A 17875-nucleotide genomic window follows, 5' to 3' on the forward strand; every position below is an offset into this window, starting at 1 on the left:
CTCCTAAATTTTAATGCTTCCACCGCCACTGTAAAATATCGTTTGGGGTCCCAAAGAATCTCGAAATGCTATCCATATTACGATTAACAGTTTTGGTGACCAACTATCATGACTAGACTATACAGAACTGTTATACTGTGATACGGTATACCTTTTGAAAATGTATAAAAGTTTATTAGTTTTTTTAACTTACGATATGTTCAGTATGGCCCATAGCTGCTAGAAGAAATTGAGAATGATAGGCACTAGATCTAAGTGAGGTCATTCGGTTAGCTAAGAAGTGGAGCGTTATTTGGTGAGAAGTCATTCAGACATTGCAAAAGAACTCTATTGTTTTGTCTGTTTTATAATTGAATTATAAGATTATAGTGATTGTATTGTCATTATTATTTTAAGTTGTATTGCTCCAGCGGTTTTGATATGGACATGTGAAATAAAACCGTGTATGCCCCATAGTCATGATCAATAGGATCAAAGAAGATGATCACTACATCACCACAATGCACCATGCTTTTGCAAAAAGACCGGCCCTAAAACTGGTTCCTGATGCATGCAAGTTTCCATTGAACATGCACAGGAAGAAGGGCTTTACAGCAGCTATATCATCAGTCAAGATTAATAGGTAAATTTTCACGGGAAAATTTTCTGGACACGTGACCAATGCGTATCAATGTGAGTGTAACCTCGAGCCTGATCTCTGACCCCCGGCGGTGACCTCGCTATTCAAGTCTTAGTAATTTTGAATTGGAATAGTATTTTTGACCGCAATTTTGATAGAAATTTGTGCATTGCAAATTTATTAAATATTATGTGATCTTAATTTCTTCACAATATCATCAAAACGTAATTTCAAAAATATCTATCTACGGAAAAAAAATTTTATCTACGGAAACTCTTACTATAATATTATTAACTTGCGACAAGTAACTTATTTTGTATCAAAGAAGGAATTCTTCCTATTCAAATATATACAAAGTACATTGAAGAACACCCGCTGTGCTCGGGGTCACATTCCATAATGCTAATATGTCTGCGCCCATGGGTGTCACGTGTCCAGAAAATTTTCCCGTGAAAATTTACCTATTAATTCTGACTGATCATGGGTCCTGAGGTTTTGGACGGTATTTATGAGTAACTGGGGGATTCATGTACTCCTAACAAATGTTCAAATATTAAGAGCTTGTGTAAGTAAGACAAAATAGGGTAATAAAATTTGAAATAAAAATTGGGAACAATTCATTTTTGACACGGAGATCAACCTAGCTTCTCTTTTGATGTTCACTGATGTTTGCAGACCGCGATCTTGAGCACGTAAATTTCGGAAGGCTATTATAGCATAGCATAAAGGTAATTTTCTGATAGATGCACAAATCCATTTGAGTGTGAAATTGGTTAATTTGCACATGAAAGAACATTTTTTTTAATTAATCCTTTCCTGCTGCATGTGTGTATAAGGCCCTGTATCCATTGGCTGACGGAACAAGGGCACACGCCACAAGGGAACATCCTATGGATACAGGGCCTAAAGGATATGTCATGGTCTGTCTGAAAGTCCGGCAAGGCCCGTAGAGCTGGCATAGTGATTGCTCGCGGGCAACCCAACCCAAACCTCCACGCGATGTCGGATGGGTCACGTTAACTTGGGTAATGGGGAACAGGCGTGGAAGCGAAGATTTTGGCGTAGTCGAAGGACCATGTATAGTTTTGGCCACGGTCTAGCCACTTCTTCTGCTGATTCGCCCTGGTGTGGCTCTGAGAAGACACCGTTTGGTTTTTGAGAAGAAATTAGAGCAAAAAGCATCCGTTTGGAAACATGTTCAGCAACTGATATAAAAGTGTATGTTCCAATAAATAAATATAGTCAACGTGCAGTGAAGCATAGAAATTATTAATGGTATTGAATGGGAACAAAGGTATTGTTCACAAGAGAATTGTACAGCAGGTGGTGCACATAGCCATAGCAGCTGAAAGCACCAACCCTCTTCAAACAAAAAACAACAACAAGGTCTGGCTGAAAAAGGTGAAATTTCACATGATCCCCACTGAGCACATGGTGTATTCTGGGATGCTGTGAAAATAAATCTTCTTTGCCATAGGATAGTACATACTTCCGGTGACTTTCTACTGCGGTTTGTTCACACCATCTAAACTAAATATAATCTCTAACAGGATTTAATTTTACTTGGGTAAATGAGAAAAATGATACCAAAATCTCGGTTTTTATAAGGAAATATGGGGAATTGGGCTGTCAATCTGGTCACACTCCTTTAATGTCGGATAGCCATATTCCAGAGATAGAGAGATGATAGGGAAATATAATATATAGAAAATAGTGTTGAATGTTTATATTAATAAAATTGGCGCATTCAAGCGGCAATTCATTACAAGAATGTAATAAATGCATACTTTGTTGTTCAAAATTCAAGAACCTTGAATGTATTGTTATAAGTACTAAAAGATGAGAGAGGAGACAATATTAAATATTTTCAATCTAAATTTTTTATTAGTACCTAGAGTCCTAGACCAACATAAACACAATAAAGTGAAATCAGCATACGACTTGGGTCAAAGAGATTTTATATGAATTTCACCGCGTCTATAGTTATAAAATTATATAAACAAAATGCAAATTCTATACCAGCTCATTTTCGTTCATTTTATTTGTATGGAATGACAAGCACGCACAGATTTGATTGATTCTGAAGATTTCGGTGAAGTACACCATCAGCAACATGGATAACAAAGATGACAACTTCATCTGCCCACCTGGGTACATAACATTGGATTATCGTAATACAAGTGACGACAATGTTGGTTGGACACATACCTACAAAGAAATGATCATCCGTGCTGGTGTGTTCCCTTCCATCATGATCTTTGGTTTAATTTCCAATCTCTTATTCATGTTCGTCCTTATCCGTGTCAAGGAAATGCGAACCATCACCAACTTCTATCTCGCCAACTTAGCTGTGGCCGATTTCTTGTATCTGTTCATGCAAGGGTTGACGACTGGACTGAACGTGTTGACTTATGGGATCGTCCAGGGGCAGTTTTATCGATCTTCTGTGGGGTGCAATATCTCTGGAACGTTCTTATATATGCCGTATTTTACGTCGATCGGACTGATAACTCTGGTAAGCTTTGAGAGATTTATTGGTGTTTGTTACCCCTTAAAAAGCCGCAAGTGGTCGAGTAAATCTCGCACTGTGAAGTTAGTAATCTTCACTTGGATTCTTGGATTTTTGCCAACATTACTGCGAATTCCAAACAAAAACAGATTTTTGAATTTCTGCATTATGTGGCCTAATAGAGCACGATATGACGGATTCCCACATTTCACACGTGTTTGCACCTGGACGAATAGGAAGTTCGTGAGAGCATGGCCGTTTGTGGAATTCATTCCTTTCACCATTGCCATGGTTTGCAACACTGTATTTTACACAATGATCATCAAAACTTTGAGCAAGAGATCTGATGGGATAGGGGAGAAATCCAGGGACACGTCAATGAAAGGCAACAATCTTCGCAACCACGTGGCACGAATGTTGATCACAAACGGGGTGGCATTTTTCATCTGCATGAGTCCATATCAGTTTGCCCAAGTTTGTTGGGTCATTATGGAGTTCACTGATCTGCCAATTCCATTCTGGACCCCTGGATTTGAATATGCCTTTTTTAGAGTTGCAGCTGCAATGACTCTTGTGAACTCAGCAATTAACCCTGTCGTATACGGCGCAAGCAACCCTCGAGTTCGCAAAGCATTCAGACAAGCTTTTGGTTGTGATACTCTGATTCCATCGCAGCCGTCACCAGTGATTCAAAATAGTTCGCAATCAACTTCAACTCGTCAGCAGCCGCAGATACACAAAATAGAAGCTATTTCTGACGCTAATGTTATGTAAAATTATTAGTATAGGTCCTACCATATACAGGAAGCTATTTGTCTGACTCTGGTAGCAGGATCAAATATAAATGCGTGGTAGAAGATACAACTCTGTGTGATAGAAGATTCAACTTTAAATGCGTAGTAAACGATTAACCTCTATAGTATGGCAGACGCTTCAAATCTAAATGTGCGGTAGACGCTTCAAATCTAAATGTGCGGTAGAAGATTCAAATCTAAATATGCGGTAGAAGATTAAACTTTATACGTGTAGTAAAAGCTTCAAATCTAAATATGTAGTAGAAGATTCAAAATTCAACTCTAAATATGTGGTAGAAGATTCAACTCTGAATATGTGGTAGAAGATTGAACTCTAAATGTGTGGTCGAAGACTAAACTCTAAATATGTATATCTAAATATGTGGTAGAAGAGTCAACTCTAAATTTTACTTGGGTAAATGAGAAAAATGATAATGACCTTTCCTCTGATACCAAATCTCAATTTTGATGAGCAAAAAGGGTGGGATGAAGCTGTTAATCTGGGCACACGCCTTTAAGTTGTCGGATAACAATTAATCATGAGAGATGATAGGGAAAGAAAGGATATAGGGTTGAACATAGTGTTGAATATTTGTATTAATAGAATTGCCGCATTCAAGCAATATAATATGTTTCCCATTACACGGTAATAAAAGCATCCTTTGTTCAAAATTCGTGTCCAAGGTCAAGACTTTGTATGCATTGAGATGAAGAGAGGAGATATAAGATTAAATATTTTCCCTTGGATTCTCCATAGTACCAACATTAAACCCATATTTTAACATTTCTATAAGAAATAGAATTGTATAAAATGTTAGTTTTCACTGTCAGATATGTCCTCTTTCAATTTGGGCCCAAACAGACGAGGCAATACAAAAAAAAATATGTCGCCAATGCGAGCTACTCATTCGAACGTGAAGTCAAGTCTTGATTTTTGCAGGGTATGTTAGTTTACTAAAGTACATAACCATCGTGTAAAACAGAATTTTCAAAAATATTGAGGGCGTCCTCCTGAAGCAAATGTTATAATATGGCTTTAACACGATAAAGTGAAATCAGCACAGCTTTTATACGCATGTCTGGCTACGCCTATAATGAATTATAATAATCATATAACAAAATACAAATTATAGACCAGCTCATTTTCGTTAATCTTATTTGTATGGAATAACAAACAGACTTGATTCTGACGATTTCGGCGAAGTACACCATCAGCAACATGGATAACAAAGATGACAACTTCACCTGCCCACCTGGGTACATAACAATAGATTATCGTGATACAAGTGACGACAATGTTGGTTGGATACACACCTATAAATCCATTATCATCCGAGCCGGTGTATTCCCCTCCATCATGCTCTTTGGGTTAATTTCCAATCTCTTATTCTTGTTCGTCCTGATCCGTGTCAAGGAAATGCGAACCATCACCAACTTCTATCTCGCCAACTTAGCTGTGGCCGATTTCCTGTATCTGTTCATGCAAGGGTTGACGACTGGACTGAACGTGTTGACGTATGGGATCGTCCAGGGTCAGTTTTATCGATCTTCTGTGGGGTGCAACATCTCTGGAACGTTCTTATCCGTGCCGTATTTTACGTCGATCGGACTGATAACTCTGGTAAGCTTTGAGAGATTTATTGGTGTTTGTTACCCCTTAAAAAGCCGCAAGTGGTCGAGTAAATCTCGCACTGTGAAGTTAGTAGTCTTCACTTGGATTCTTGGATTTTTGCCAACATTGCTGCGAATTCCAAACAAAAACAGATTTTTTAATTTCTGCATTATGTGGCCTAATAGAGCACGATATGATGGTTCCCACATTTCACACGTTTTTGCACTTGGACGAATAGGAAGTTCGTGAGACCATGGCCGTTTGTTGAATTAATTCCTTTCACCATTGCCATGGTTTCCAACACTGTATTTTACACAATGATCATCAAAACTTTGAGCAAGAGATCTGATGGGATAGGGGAGAAATCCAGGGACACGTCAATGAAAGGCAACAATCTTCGCAACCACGTGGCACGAATGTTGATCACAAACGGAGTGGCATTTTTCATCTGCATGAGTCCATATCAGTTTGTTGGGTCATTATGGAGTTCACTGATCTGCCAATTCCATTCTGGACCCCTGGATTTGAATATACCTTTGTGAGAGTTGCAGCTGCAATGACTCTTGTGAACTCAGCAATTAACCCTGTCGTATACGGCGCAAGCAACCCTCGAGTTCGCAAAGCATTCAGACAAGCTTTTGGTTGTGATGCTCTCATTCCATCGCAGCCGTCATCAGCTATTCAAAATAGTTCGCAATCAACTTCAACTCGTCAGCAGCCGCAGATACACAAAATAGAAGCTATTTCTGACGCTAATGTTATGTAAAATGATTAGTATAGGTCCTACCATATACAGGAAGCTATTTGTCTGACTCTGGTAACAGGATCAAATCTTAATGCGTGGTAGAAGATACAATTCTTTGTAAAAGTGTCAGAAGATTCCAAATTCCAAAACTCCAAATGTGTGGTAAACGATTAAACACTCTACGTATGGTACAAGCTTCAAATCTAAATGTGCGGTAGAAGATTCAACTCTAAACGTGCGGTAGAAGATTCAACTCTGTGGTAGAAGATTAAATCCAAATGTGCCGATGTAGAAGATTGAACTCTATACGTGTGGTAGAAGTTTCAAATCTAAATGTGTGGTAGAAGATACAACTATCAATGTGCGGTAGAAGATTAAATCCAAATGTGTTATAGAAGATTTAACTCTATACATGTGGTAGAAGGCTTAACTCTAAATATGTGGTAGAAGATTAAACTCTATGCGTGTGGTAGAAGATTCAACTCCAAATATGTAAATCTAAATGTTTTGTATATTATACACTCCTTGCGTGTGTTAAGAGATTAAACTCTAAATATGTGGTAGAAGATTTCTAAATTGTTTGGTATAAAAGATGGAACTCTTAATGCGTGGTAGAAGATTCAACTCTAGATATGTGGTAGAATATTTAAATCATAAATAAATAGGAGAAAACGGAGATGCATTTTGTGAGAAGTCCTTCAATCATTGGAAAAGGAAATCACCCAGATGAAAAGATGTACAATTTTGCCAACATATGTGACCGTCCACGGCGAATGAGCCGTAAATTCCGGTCAATTTTGTTTTATTTCGTGTTTAAAAAATAAACATCATAAACTTAAAAATGGTATATCTTTTGACTTCAAACGATATCCAGAAGCGGGGTTATGGTTTGTTAAACTTTGCTCCTTCAACAAAATTATAGCTTTTACGTTTTTACATGTGTCTCTTTTTCCACATTGTTGGCAATAAATATCAAACAGTCATAATTGGCGGTCATTTCAAATCATCCCCAAGTCAAAGAGGTTTAAGAAAGTTCTCTCATTGTTAATTGTTGGTTATGCATACCTGTACAAAATACAATGCCTGGTAACCCACCACTTGAACAGGATTTAGCAATATAAGCAAACAAAGACCAGAGCTATTAAAAGTTCTATAGCCATCTAAGGTAGAAGCTTATTATCCACTTCAACAATAGGATTATTGATTAGTTTTTGACTATCGAAATGAGACGGTTGTCGGGCCAGCTTAAGTTACCGATAAATATTTAATATTGTCTCCACTCTCATCTTTTAGTACTTATAACAATACTCAGAATACAATTTAGGGAATTTACGGCTCATTTGTGCTGTCGGGTCACATATAATAGTACTCAAAATGTGTTTATGTATACACAGCATCAAAATATCGTAACGTTTGGGGTAGAAGATTGAATTCCAAAGGTATGTTCGAAAAATCAACTCTAAATGTATGATAGAATATTCAACTCTAGATACATGTAAATTAGAAGATTTAATTCTAAATCATGAAATGTGTGGTAGAAAATTAAATAAAAACGGAAACGCATTTTGTGAGAAGTTTTTCAATCATTGTAAAAGGAAGTCAACCAAATGAAAAGATATTTTAACTTTCCGGAAACACAATTATAATATATATTCGAAATTTGTTTATATACACAGCATCAAAATACTATTCGTAAACAATTTACAGTTTTTGATGATCTATTGGGCGGGACTACCCTGACACTGTCCTGTTAAAATGCCCAGACAAGCTATCTACGGCGACCTTTTCACCACTGGCCAGCACTTGTGTCTGGCCGAAGTTTCGTCAGCGTTATCTCCCAGATTTCAGCTGTTAATGATTAGATATGCCTCACATAAAAAAGAAATACTTGGCGAATGAAATGGAGTTTCAAGCAATTTGCCAGCTGTACTCTACCTAAACTGAGTCTAATAATCTTTCGTGAAATCGCCCTCATGATTTTACGTCAAAAACATTGCTTAGAAGTTAAATACCCGGTATCCACATTTTCCACATCCAGCGTCGACCTGTAATATAATCCAAATCAGCAATGCAGAATTGATTGCCTTGCACCCGGGCCTTGCACATTTTAGTCTGAATTTGGCAAGATTTTGTGGAATATGGATCTCAAAGAACGGGGATATCAAGGGACAAGTAAAGCGTTAAATTAATGACTCATACTGATTAAAATAATGACTGCATGACAATTATTAAAAGGATAAATGGATGCAACATTAAATTACAAAAGCTGGCAAAGCAAAACAGTCACAACATGATAAACGGTAGGCCATTACTGGTTTATGAATAAGTGATATGGATCGGGTCGGGGAAAATAAGAAAAATAATCACATTACTTGGTTTGGTTGAATGCCTGACGCGATGACTTCAGAAATCTGGCGGACCTGATGGTGATGAGAATAAAGCATATAAATTACGCACTATATCGCACTAAATTGTGTGTATAGTCATTATACTGCAGACTGTTCTTCTTCTTCCTTCTCTTCTTTACCTCTTCACTTATACACTGCATGCTTCGATAATTGATGTATTCAGTATGTAAACTAACGGGCGTAGCAAGCGGGTGGACAGGGTGGACGAAGTCCAGAGGCTCCAAGGGTTCAGAAGCTAGGGCTGATAAAGGGCTGGTATAAAGGACATGTTTAAGGGTCTCGCACTGCTCCTTGTCCAAGGGTCCCGAGGCTCTTGCTACGCCCCTGTGTAAACTTCAAACATTTCAGGCATTGTACTTACGACCGCTCTCTCTTTGGGATCTACAGGGAGAAGTGCAGGTTTAGGTCTGGTTTCCTCCAAATACTCAATAATGGCGAGCTGAAAATATCACAATCCTTATCGTGTAATAAGAGATGATAATTATTATGTTTGTGACCAAAGTATACATAAACTCATGTAACGTGCCAGTGTGAAATTGATTTTCGAACTTTTATGCCAATGGAATTGGTTACACAAATGTATGAAAAATGTTTTTTCAACGCCGAGTAAAACATTGAATGCCAATTACGCAAAGGAAGTGCCAGGAAGCTATGTGAATGGTATACTGCATATCGGGATTTCTACGGGTTCCTGTTAGACAGGTACATGTGTAAAACTCAATTTCGTCAGGATTAGCTCATGTATACTTCATCAGGACATTGGGAGTTTTTGCTTATAGACTGGCCGTTGTCTGTTAAGTGAATAAACTCGTAATCATAATGTTATAGGTTCGAGTTACATCGCAGTCAACGTGTTATGTCCTTGGACAAGGTACTCAATTCCGTTTGCTTCACTTCCCCCAAGTGTAAATTGGTAGTGGCTGAAAAAGCTAAGCATGAACTTTTGCCTTCACCTTTTTGTCTACCAAGTGTATCATACTGGGCATCGAGGCCCCTTACCCAAAGACACACAAGTAGATTGCCCTATAGCTACAGAGATTGCTCTGAAAAGAGTCGTTTACAGAAGGTGCCCTTTCCTATTAAAGATTTGGTGGCTCTGAAAAGAGCCGTTCATTCGAACTGTCCCTTGTTCTCTGAAGGTTTGTGGATTTGAAAAGAGTCGTGGTTCTCTTCCTACTGAAACAGACTGCCCCATGTTCACTGAAGGTTGGTGGGTCTGAAAAGAGTCATTTATAGTAGGCGTCTCTTTCATACTGAAGATTTGGTGGTTATTAAAAGACCCGTTCAATCGGACTGAACCGTATTCTCTGAAGGTTGGTGGCTCTGCAGAGAGTCATTAATAAAAGGTGCCATTACTACTGAAGATTCGGTGGCTCTGAAAAGAACCATTCAAGAGGATTTTAGCATGTTATATGGTCTGTGTCACAACCTGGGGTACCTTTGTGTTACATAGTAAAAAAATGAAATGTTTGAAACATTTTACCTAAACGTTTCATTTGAAGTGGTTCATCCTCCTGAGCATTTTGACACCTTTTTTATTTTTATGGAAATCGGTTAAAAAATGAGAGAGTGCGGGCAAAAACAATCACAAAGTATGTGGGATTTAACCCCACCTCTTTTTTCCACATTTACAATCACTCTGTGCAAGTATTCGTCATTCAAATGACCTTCTGTATTTATTTACTTGGTTTAAATGTCTGGGGGTTCATTAAGACATTTTTTTACTAGATTCAAATTTTTAATGGGGGTTTTAGATCAAATTTACGAAACGAATCCTTCCTCCTAATCCTCCTCCTCCTAATCCTCAACCACTCTTGGCACATTTCCTGCCAAACATCATAAGAAAATAATTTTAAAACATGATAAAAACATGAGTAATATAGAATAAATTAGCCTCAATTTAAGACCTAATTGAATCTTCTAAGTGAAGGAATACTCAAGAGACAGTGTTTTGAAATCCAAGCTGAACATCAAAATGTAACAAAACCACCTTTTTGGGTACCCCAGTATATGACACAGGATAATATACTTACCGATTGGGCGAGTTTCACTCCATCAATCTCAAGGCAGGGTACTTGGCATGAGGGGTTTATAGCTCTGAATTTATCACTATGCTGTGAAAAAAATGTGTGTGTAACTTACGTTAATTAATTTTGAAATTGCAGAAAGCACATAGTTAAGTAGATTCATCTTACGTTTAAGAAGCTATGCATTGAGATAATCAATACGGATCAATTTGCCAGTTCAAGATTCATACTGTTAGCAATGATATAATAGACATGTTTACTCCAAAATGTGTTTTTGGATGCGCTGAGAGTGAAGTGTTAGCTCAAAGACAATTTTGTTGAAAGACAATATTGTTCACGGTTACGCCGCAGGCTTACGAAGAAACTCCAAAAACAATAGCAAATCAGCTAAAACTATTAATTAGCCCCCGATAGAGGGCAGTGCCTGAAGAATAAGGGAAATTATGGGGTAAAAAGTTTTAAAAAAGTTGGAAGTATAAAATAGGTGACGGGCTGTCTCTAAGAATGTTATTGTTTCTTTCAGTTTTTCAATTTCTATTATTTTCAATTTCAGTTTTTCAATTTCTATCTGCGGTGATATGAATGCTCGTCCAGATGCACCCAAACACTCTCGGGACCAAATGCTCCACAGGTTTTGTATGGATATTGGTCTTAACACTCCTACCAACTACTACTCAGGTGACTCTTTCGTCCACGCTGGCGGTATGGGATCTTCAAAGATAGACCACTTCTTGACTCTTCTCTGGCAAATGGACACTATCCTAAACGTAAACATGCTGAAGGATTTCCCAAGTAACACATCGGATCACTCGCCAATCGTGGCTACTGTAAGGAATATTCACTCCACTGTCTCCAAGAATGCCCCTGTGAAAGTTTCGATCAAAAAGTATGACTGGACGAATATGGACCAGGCCGGCTACAATATGAGCCTTCAATATGAGCTAGCTAACTTGAATGATCTCGCCCTCACTCAGCCCCACGAAATTGATAACATGTTAGCCCACATCAATGGTGCTATAAAGAAGGCATCTCAGGATGGTGTACCCACAAAGACGTTCACCTGTAGAGGACGGAAACTCAGACCCTGGTCCCCTGCTATTAGCAGACTGGTTAAGGAGAGCAAAGATATCCATAGACAATACAAGTATGCTACCACAGAGACAGATAGAGCCTTTTTGCAGACTAGATGCAAGGAAGCAAAATCAAAGCTTCGTAGCGAGCAACGTAAAGAGGCAGCAATCAGGAAGTTGAACCAGTACAATAAAATCATGCAGGCTTCATCAGAAGATGACCAACTTTTTTACAGCATTATTAGAACACACAGGAAAACTGTTGTCAAAAATGCTGAGCTCCTCGTCAATGGGGTTCTACTAGCCAAACCAGAGGACATCCGTTCAGAATGGGCAGATCACTTTGAGGGATTAGCTACACCACATCAACACCCTGCTTTCGACCATAGCTTCAAGAGCGAAATTGACGATGGTGTTCAGACGATTAAAGATATCATCCAGCTGATGCCTGATACTGATGACAATCCTATTTCCCATGATGAAGTCAGGAAAGCAATTTCAAGGCTGACCAAAAGAAAGCAGCTGACCTTGATGAGTTGTGTGCGGAGCACATAATCCATGGTAAAGATCAGCTCACCCCCTACTTAGCTACTCTCTTTAATTCCATCATTGCCTGTTCATATGTTCCTGCTGCCTTCAAGAAGGGCATGGTGATTCCTGTCCCAAAAAAGGGAAAAGATGCTAGATTCACAGACAACTATAGAGGGATAACTGTCACCTCCATCATTGGCAAGGTACTGGAGCATGTTGTGCAACGTCGTCTCCGTGCTCAGATTGACCAGGAGCAGAGTAAGCTTCAAAGAGGGTTTACCGAGGGTGCTTCCTCAGCAAACGCTGCATTGCTGGTGTCAGAGATTATCTCCGAAGCTGAAGACGCCAAAAAGGAGCTCTTTGTGGCTTCCCTCGATGCCAGGAAGGCTTTCGATGTAGTTTACCAAAATGCGATGCTGCACAAGCTGTACTACTGCGGTCTGCATTCATCGTTGTGGCAACTGCTATTTGAACTTTACCAGGATGCCTCCAGTCAAGTGAAGTGGGATGGTGCTCTTTCAAGGGCCTTTAACCTCACGCAGGGTGTCAGACAGGGTAGCGTTGTTTCCACGGACTGCTACAAGATTTTCATCAATGGGCTTCTGAAGACTCTTGAGAGCTCTAGTATTGGCACTAAGATTGGCGACATTTATGTGGGAGCGCCGACCTGTGCGGACGATGTACTTCTTGCAGCAGAGTCCATGACCGACCTTCAATTCATGCTCCAAGTTGCAGCAAATTATGCTTCCGAGCACCGTTATATTATCCATCCAGAGAAGAGTACCGTCATGATCTACAATTCTCAAACTCCCCTCAACGTCTGGCAAGAGTCACAACCTTTCAAACTGGGAAATGATCCTCTCAATGTTTCCACTGAGTGCACACATCTTGGCCTGTTGAGATCTACCACCAAAGGTCAGGCACAGCTTGTTGATGCACGTGTTCAGCTTGCAAGGCGGACAACATACTCGCTGATGGGTGCAGGCTTGCACGGCAACAATGGGGTGCACCCTCTCCTCTCGGCTAAGATGCTTTCTACCTTTGTCATCCCAAGATACACTCATGGGCTGGAGACTACCATCATCAAACAAACTGACTTGGACAAGCTAGACAAATACCACAAGGGTGTGCTTAAGAAAATCCAGCACTTACCGGATCGTACTGCGGATGAGGCTGTGTATCTATTACTTGGACAGCTCCCTATTGAGGGTGTTATTAGCAAACGTCGCTTAACCATGTTTGGAGCCGTTGCTAGGGGCTGCAGTATTGAGAAAGAAATTGCCCAAAGACAGCTTGCAGTGAAAGACCACAAATCCAGTAGCTGGTTTGTCAAAGCAAATGCGGAACTGCAGAGGTACAGTCTGCCAGATGGACACTCCATCCTTGCCGACCCACCATCGAAAACCAAGTGGAAAGAAAGTGTTGACAGTGCAGTCAACTCTTTCTGGTTCAACAGGCTTCGTGACGGTGCTGCAAGAAAATCTACCCTTAAGTATGTTAACTGGGACCTCCATCCTACTATGGCCCCACATCATGTCTGGTCAACCACTAGCCCAGATGTCATGGACACCCAGAGAGCAGCTGTCAAGGCACGTCTGCTAACCGGAACATACACTCTCCAAGAAACGAAGGCAAAATACTACCCTGGCACAGAGGCCACATGTCAGATGTGCAAGACTGAGCCCGAATCTATGGGTCATTTCCTGCTCTCATGTAAATGTCTGGAGCAAACAAGAGACTTTCACATGCAACACCTGCGTCAAGCAGTAATTGATGAATACTCCAGCTTAACATGGCATGACATCACAAGAGAGGAAGGCACCTTGACGCAACTCATTCTTGACTGCACCTGTGATGGAGTTCTGCCCTACCCCCAGATAATAAGAGTCTTGAAGCCATAGAAAGTGAAACAAGGAGGCTTTGTTTCGCTCTCCACCGGAAGAGAAAGTTCATCATGGAAGAATAAACGCCCTTTAACTTCAGCCTGGGGCTGATCACCTACGTACTTTTCGTCTAGTCTACAAGTGTGATGGTAGCGGGCAAGATGATGTATAATTTTACGTGGCGGTATTTTGGTGTTTTAGCTAGTCACCTAGATGTTTGTTGGTGGAGGTTTTGTGTGCTGTGTCGTCGCTTCTGTGGATTTTATGTAATTGTTTCGACCCCCCTCCCTATTACCCTGTGATTCAGGGGTGCGCCTACATAAAGGCGGGAACTACGATCTACTACTACTACTATTGACCTTTTGGTTACCCACAGCGGGGTGTACAAGGTAGTAAAACAATGTTATGAAAAAAATATTAAAGTCTTAGTATAAACAACTATGTAAATACATGTACGCACACAATATGAAATGTTATAGCACACACAATAAAAACAATATGATATAGTATTTGCATTGATTTACATGGATATGGCTGACGGGGTGTCGTTATCGAAAGCCTGTCCCGTAGTAGAGACAGTCTGTCACCCTTAAGGTTGCTCTGACCCTAACCTGGGGCCTGCCGGCCGTTTTTTGTTGATAATGGGGCCCTAACCCTAACCCACTAACCTTAACCCTAACCCACTATCCCAAACCCACTAGCCATAACCCTAACCTTAACATTGACCAACAGTAACCTTAATGTAAAACTGAGGACGTTATTTACTGCCGTATATTCAGTCTCATAGACTGATTATGAGTATGGGTTCAGTCGCATGCAGAGTGAATATTAGAGAGACCAGGTTGGTCTATGAACACATACCTGTTCATCCTTCAAAATATTGACAGCTCTATATTCATAATCGATACCTTTCAAAGCCAGTGCTAAAAAGGAAAAATGCGCAGGGTTAACCACATTTGAGATGTTTCTGTATATATTTTAACAACATTAACAACAACAACAACAACAACAACAACAACAACAACAACAACAACAACAACAATAATAATAACAATAATACTAACACTAATAATAACAACAACAACAACAACAACAACAACAACAACAACAACAACAACAACAACAACAACAATAATAATAATAATAATAATAATAATAATAATAATAATAATGACAATATCAACAAGAATAATTAATAAATAAACACCAAAACGACATATATAATGACATAAGACCAACCTATTCGGACTCTCCAGGCACAGGAACTAAAAAAGTAAGAGTATAAAACCGGCTGCAAAAATTAAATGATCAAAACAATTACAGAATTACTGATGATATTCATGAATACTATTTTGTATTATTGCATCAGTAAATCTTCCACGACAAGGTATTTCACTCACGAATCTTTTCTATGATTCCTTTCAGACAACAGATTCACGCTCACTAAACTATGTAAAGTGTACTGAGGCTTGTGGATCAACGTACTAGGCGTGCGTAGCGTACTATAAATCACTGCGCTTTTTTTTAAAACTCATTATTAAAGATATAAAAATTATATCAAAGGCTTGTTTACTCAAAACGGATCTTTCACGGACATACATAGCCTCTATACATGATTCCGTGTACATGCTTACAAATCTAAACACTATACGTTACAAATTTGTCATCAGCGTACGTGAAAATTTTGCAATTATATGCATACAATTAATTAGTAATATTTTAATGTCCACACGGACATGGAAGATCAATATTGTATTGAACATGTTTTATCATGTTTATCGTATTAATAAAAAGTAATAATTAACAAGGCCCCAAGATTGAGCCCTGGGGAATTCCTGCATACTAAATAAAGAGAGTAAACATATATCAAAATAGAATTGGTCGTTCACATCTATTTCATTTTTGAGACTATAGAAGTAGTTGGGAATGAATTGAATAAAATCGTTGTGTCGAAAGCTCAATAGGTATATTCTATTTGTGTAGGTCTTTCATTTAGGGTGGTGCAATAATTAAGTGTACCTGGGGTGAATTATAGGGGGGCAAAGATTTTTGGCAGGCCAGAAGGGGGGGGCAAGCATTTTTGGCAGGTCAAAAGGGGGTCAAGCGATTTTTGGCAGGTCGAAAGGGGGGGCTAGCAATTTTGGCACAGATATTGTGGGTATCGTTTCTATATTACGCCCTAAAAGGCATAGGAAAACGTTAGGAACACATTCAAATATGCAAAATTTCCTGCTCGCTGCGCTCGCATATATGATAAGACAATTTAAGGTTTTAAATTCAGGTTCCCAAAAATCTTGCATGTGTAAGGGGGGGGGGGGAAAGATTTTTGGCACGTCAAAAGGGGGGGGCAAAGGGTTTTTGGCACGTCGAAAGGGGGGGGCAAAGATTTTTGGCATGGCCAAAGGGGGGCAAGCGTTTTTGGCAGACCATTTTGAGAATTCTACCCCCCCCCAGGGCCGGGGTACACATAATTATTGCGCCACCCCTTAGTAAGCAAAATATTCATCATATTCATATCCGCGTTCACATTATTCAATTTTATTTCCATTAAACAAAATTGGGAAAAAATGCAAATAAGCTATTTCAGTTGTAAATACTGATTGTGACTTTACCATTAAAAATAGCCGATGAATCGAGTCCGTTTGGTGCATTTTTGTACTGCAGTGTGTGTTATGATTTAAAGGCTACTACATGTAGTACTACTACAGCAGCTAGCAGAGAGGTTCAATAATATTTTGGTTTATTATTACGCTTTCCTATAAAGGTAACCAAATGGTGCATAAAATAATTACTACCACAAAATAGTACACCTGCATGCCAATTGATGACTTGAGAAGACATAATTTGAAAAGATAAAAGCAGAAACTTACCTTGCTCGCCATTATTCATGTGCCTATACCCTGTACAGTGTACACATAAAACAATAACAAAACGTTCTATACACAACGAAGTATTGACTGACTGAACTTTGAACCTCAGTTGATCTACGTGGTATCTGATCCTGTGTCATATACTGGGGTACCCAAAAAGGTGGTTTTGTTACATTTTGTTGTGCAGCTTGGACTTCAAAACAGTGTTGCTTGAGTATTCCTTCACTTAGAAGATTCAATTAGGTCTTAAATTGAGGCTAATGTATTCTATATTACCATGTTTTTATCCTGTTTTAAAATACTTTTATTTTCTTATGACGTTTGGCATAAAGTGTGCCAAGGGTGGTTGAGGATTAGGAGGAGGAGGAGGATTAGGAGGATCGAGGAATTCGTATCGTAAATTTGATCTAAAACCCCCATTAAAATTTTGAATCTAGTAAAAAAATGTCTAAATGAACTCCCAGACATCTAAACCAAGTAAAATACAGAAGGTCACTAATACTTGCTCAGAATGATTGTAAATGTGGAAAAAAGAGGTGGTATTAATCTACCTACTATGTGATTGTTTTTGCCGCACTCTCTCATTTTTAACCGATTTCAATAAAAAAAAAAGGTGTCAAAATGCTCAAGAGGATGAACCACTTCAAATCAGACGTGTAGGTAAAATGTTTGAAACACAAAGGTACCCTAGGTTGTGACACATGACCATCTACGTTTGAATTGAAGTAGTGATAAATAATTAATTCAAAATATTTCGGATATTGTAATACCGTATTACAATACCGTAAAGATTCGCCTAATGACGCT

The 17875-nt window shown here is 39.0% G+C and overlaps 2 protein-coding genes and 1 pseudogene across 2 annotated transcripts; 2 read left to right on the forward strand and 1 right to left on the reverse strand.

The window, feature by feature from the left end:
- Positions 1 to 1630: 1630 nt before the first annotated feature.
- On the reverse strand, positions 1631 to 17439 carry LOC140145238 (maleylacetoacetate isomerase-like). The gene is made up of 7 exons (XM_072167008.1): positions 17069 to 17439; positions 15438 to 15489; positions 15060 to 15121; positions 10721 to 10801; positions 9049 to 9126; positions 8652 to 8699; positions 1631 to 1741 (listed from the first exon to the last, which is right to left on the reverse strand). The coding sequence occupies exons 1-7, from the start codon at positions 17078 to 17080 to the stop codon at positions 1631 to 1633; spliced, it is 444 nt and encodes a 147-aa protein (XP_072023109.1). The 5' UTR covers positions 17081 to 17439.
- Positions 2666 to 3902, forward strand: LOC140145232 (somatostatin receptor type 2-like). The gene has a single exon (XM_072167005.1). It carries the CDS (start codon positions 2733 to 2735, stop codon positions 3900 to 3902), a length of 1170 nt encoding a protein of 389 aa, XP_072023106.1. The 5' UTR covers positions 2666 to 2732.
- LOC140145233 (neuropeptides capa receptor-like) lies at positions 5139 to 7840 on the forward strand (annotated as a pseudogene).
- Positions 17440 to 17875: the final 436 nt, after the last annotated feature.

This window comes from Amphiura filiformis, unplaced genomic scaffold, assembly GCF_039555335.1.
Source record: "Amphiura filiformis unplaced genomic scaffold, Afil_fr2py scaffold_179, whole genome shotgun sequence".
NCBI classification, from domain to species: domain Eukaryota; kingdom Metazoa; phylum Echinodermata; class Ophiuroidea; order Amphilepidida; family Amphiuridae; genus Amphiura; species Amphiura filiformis.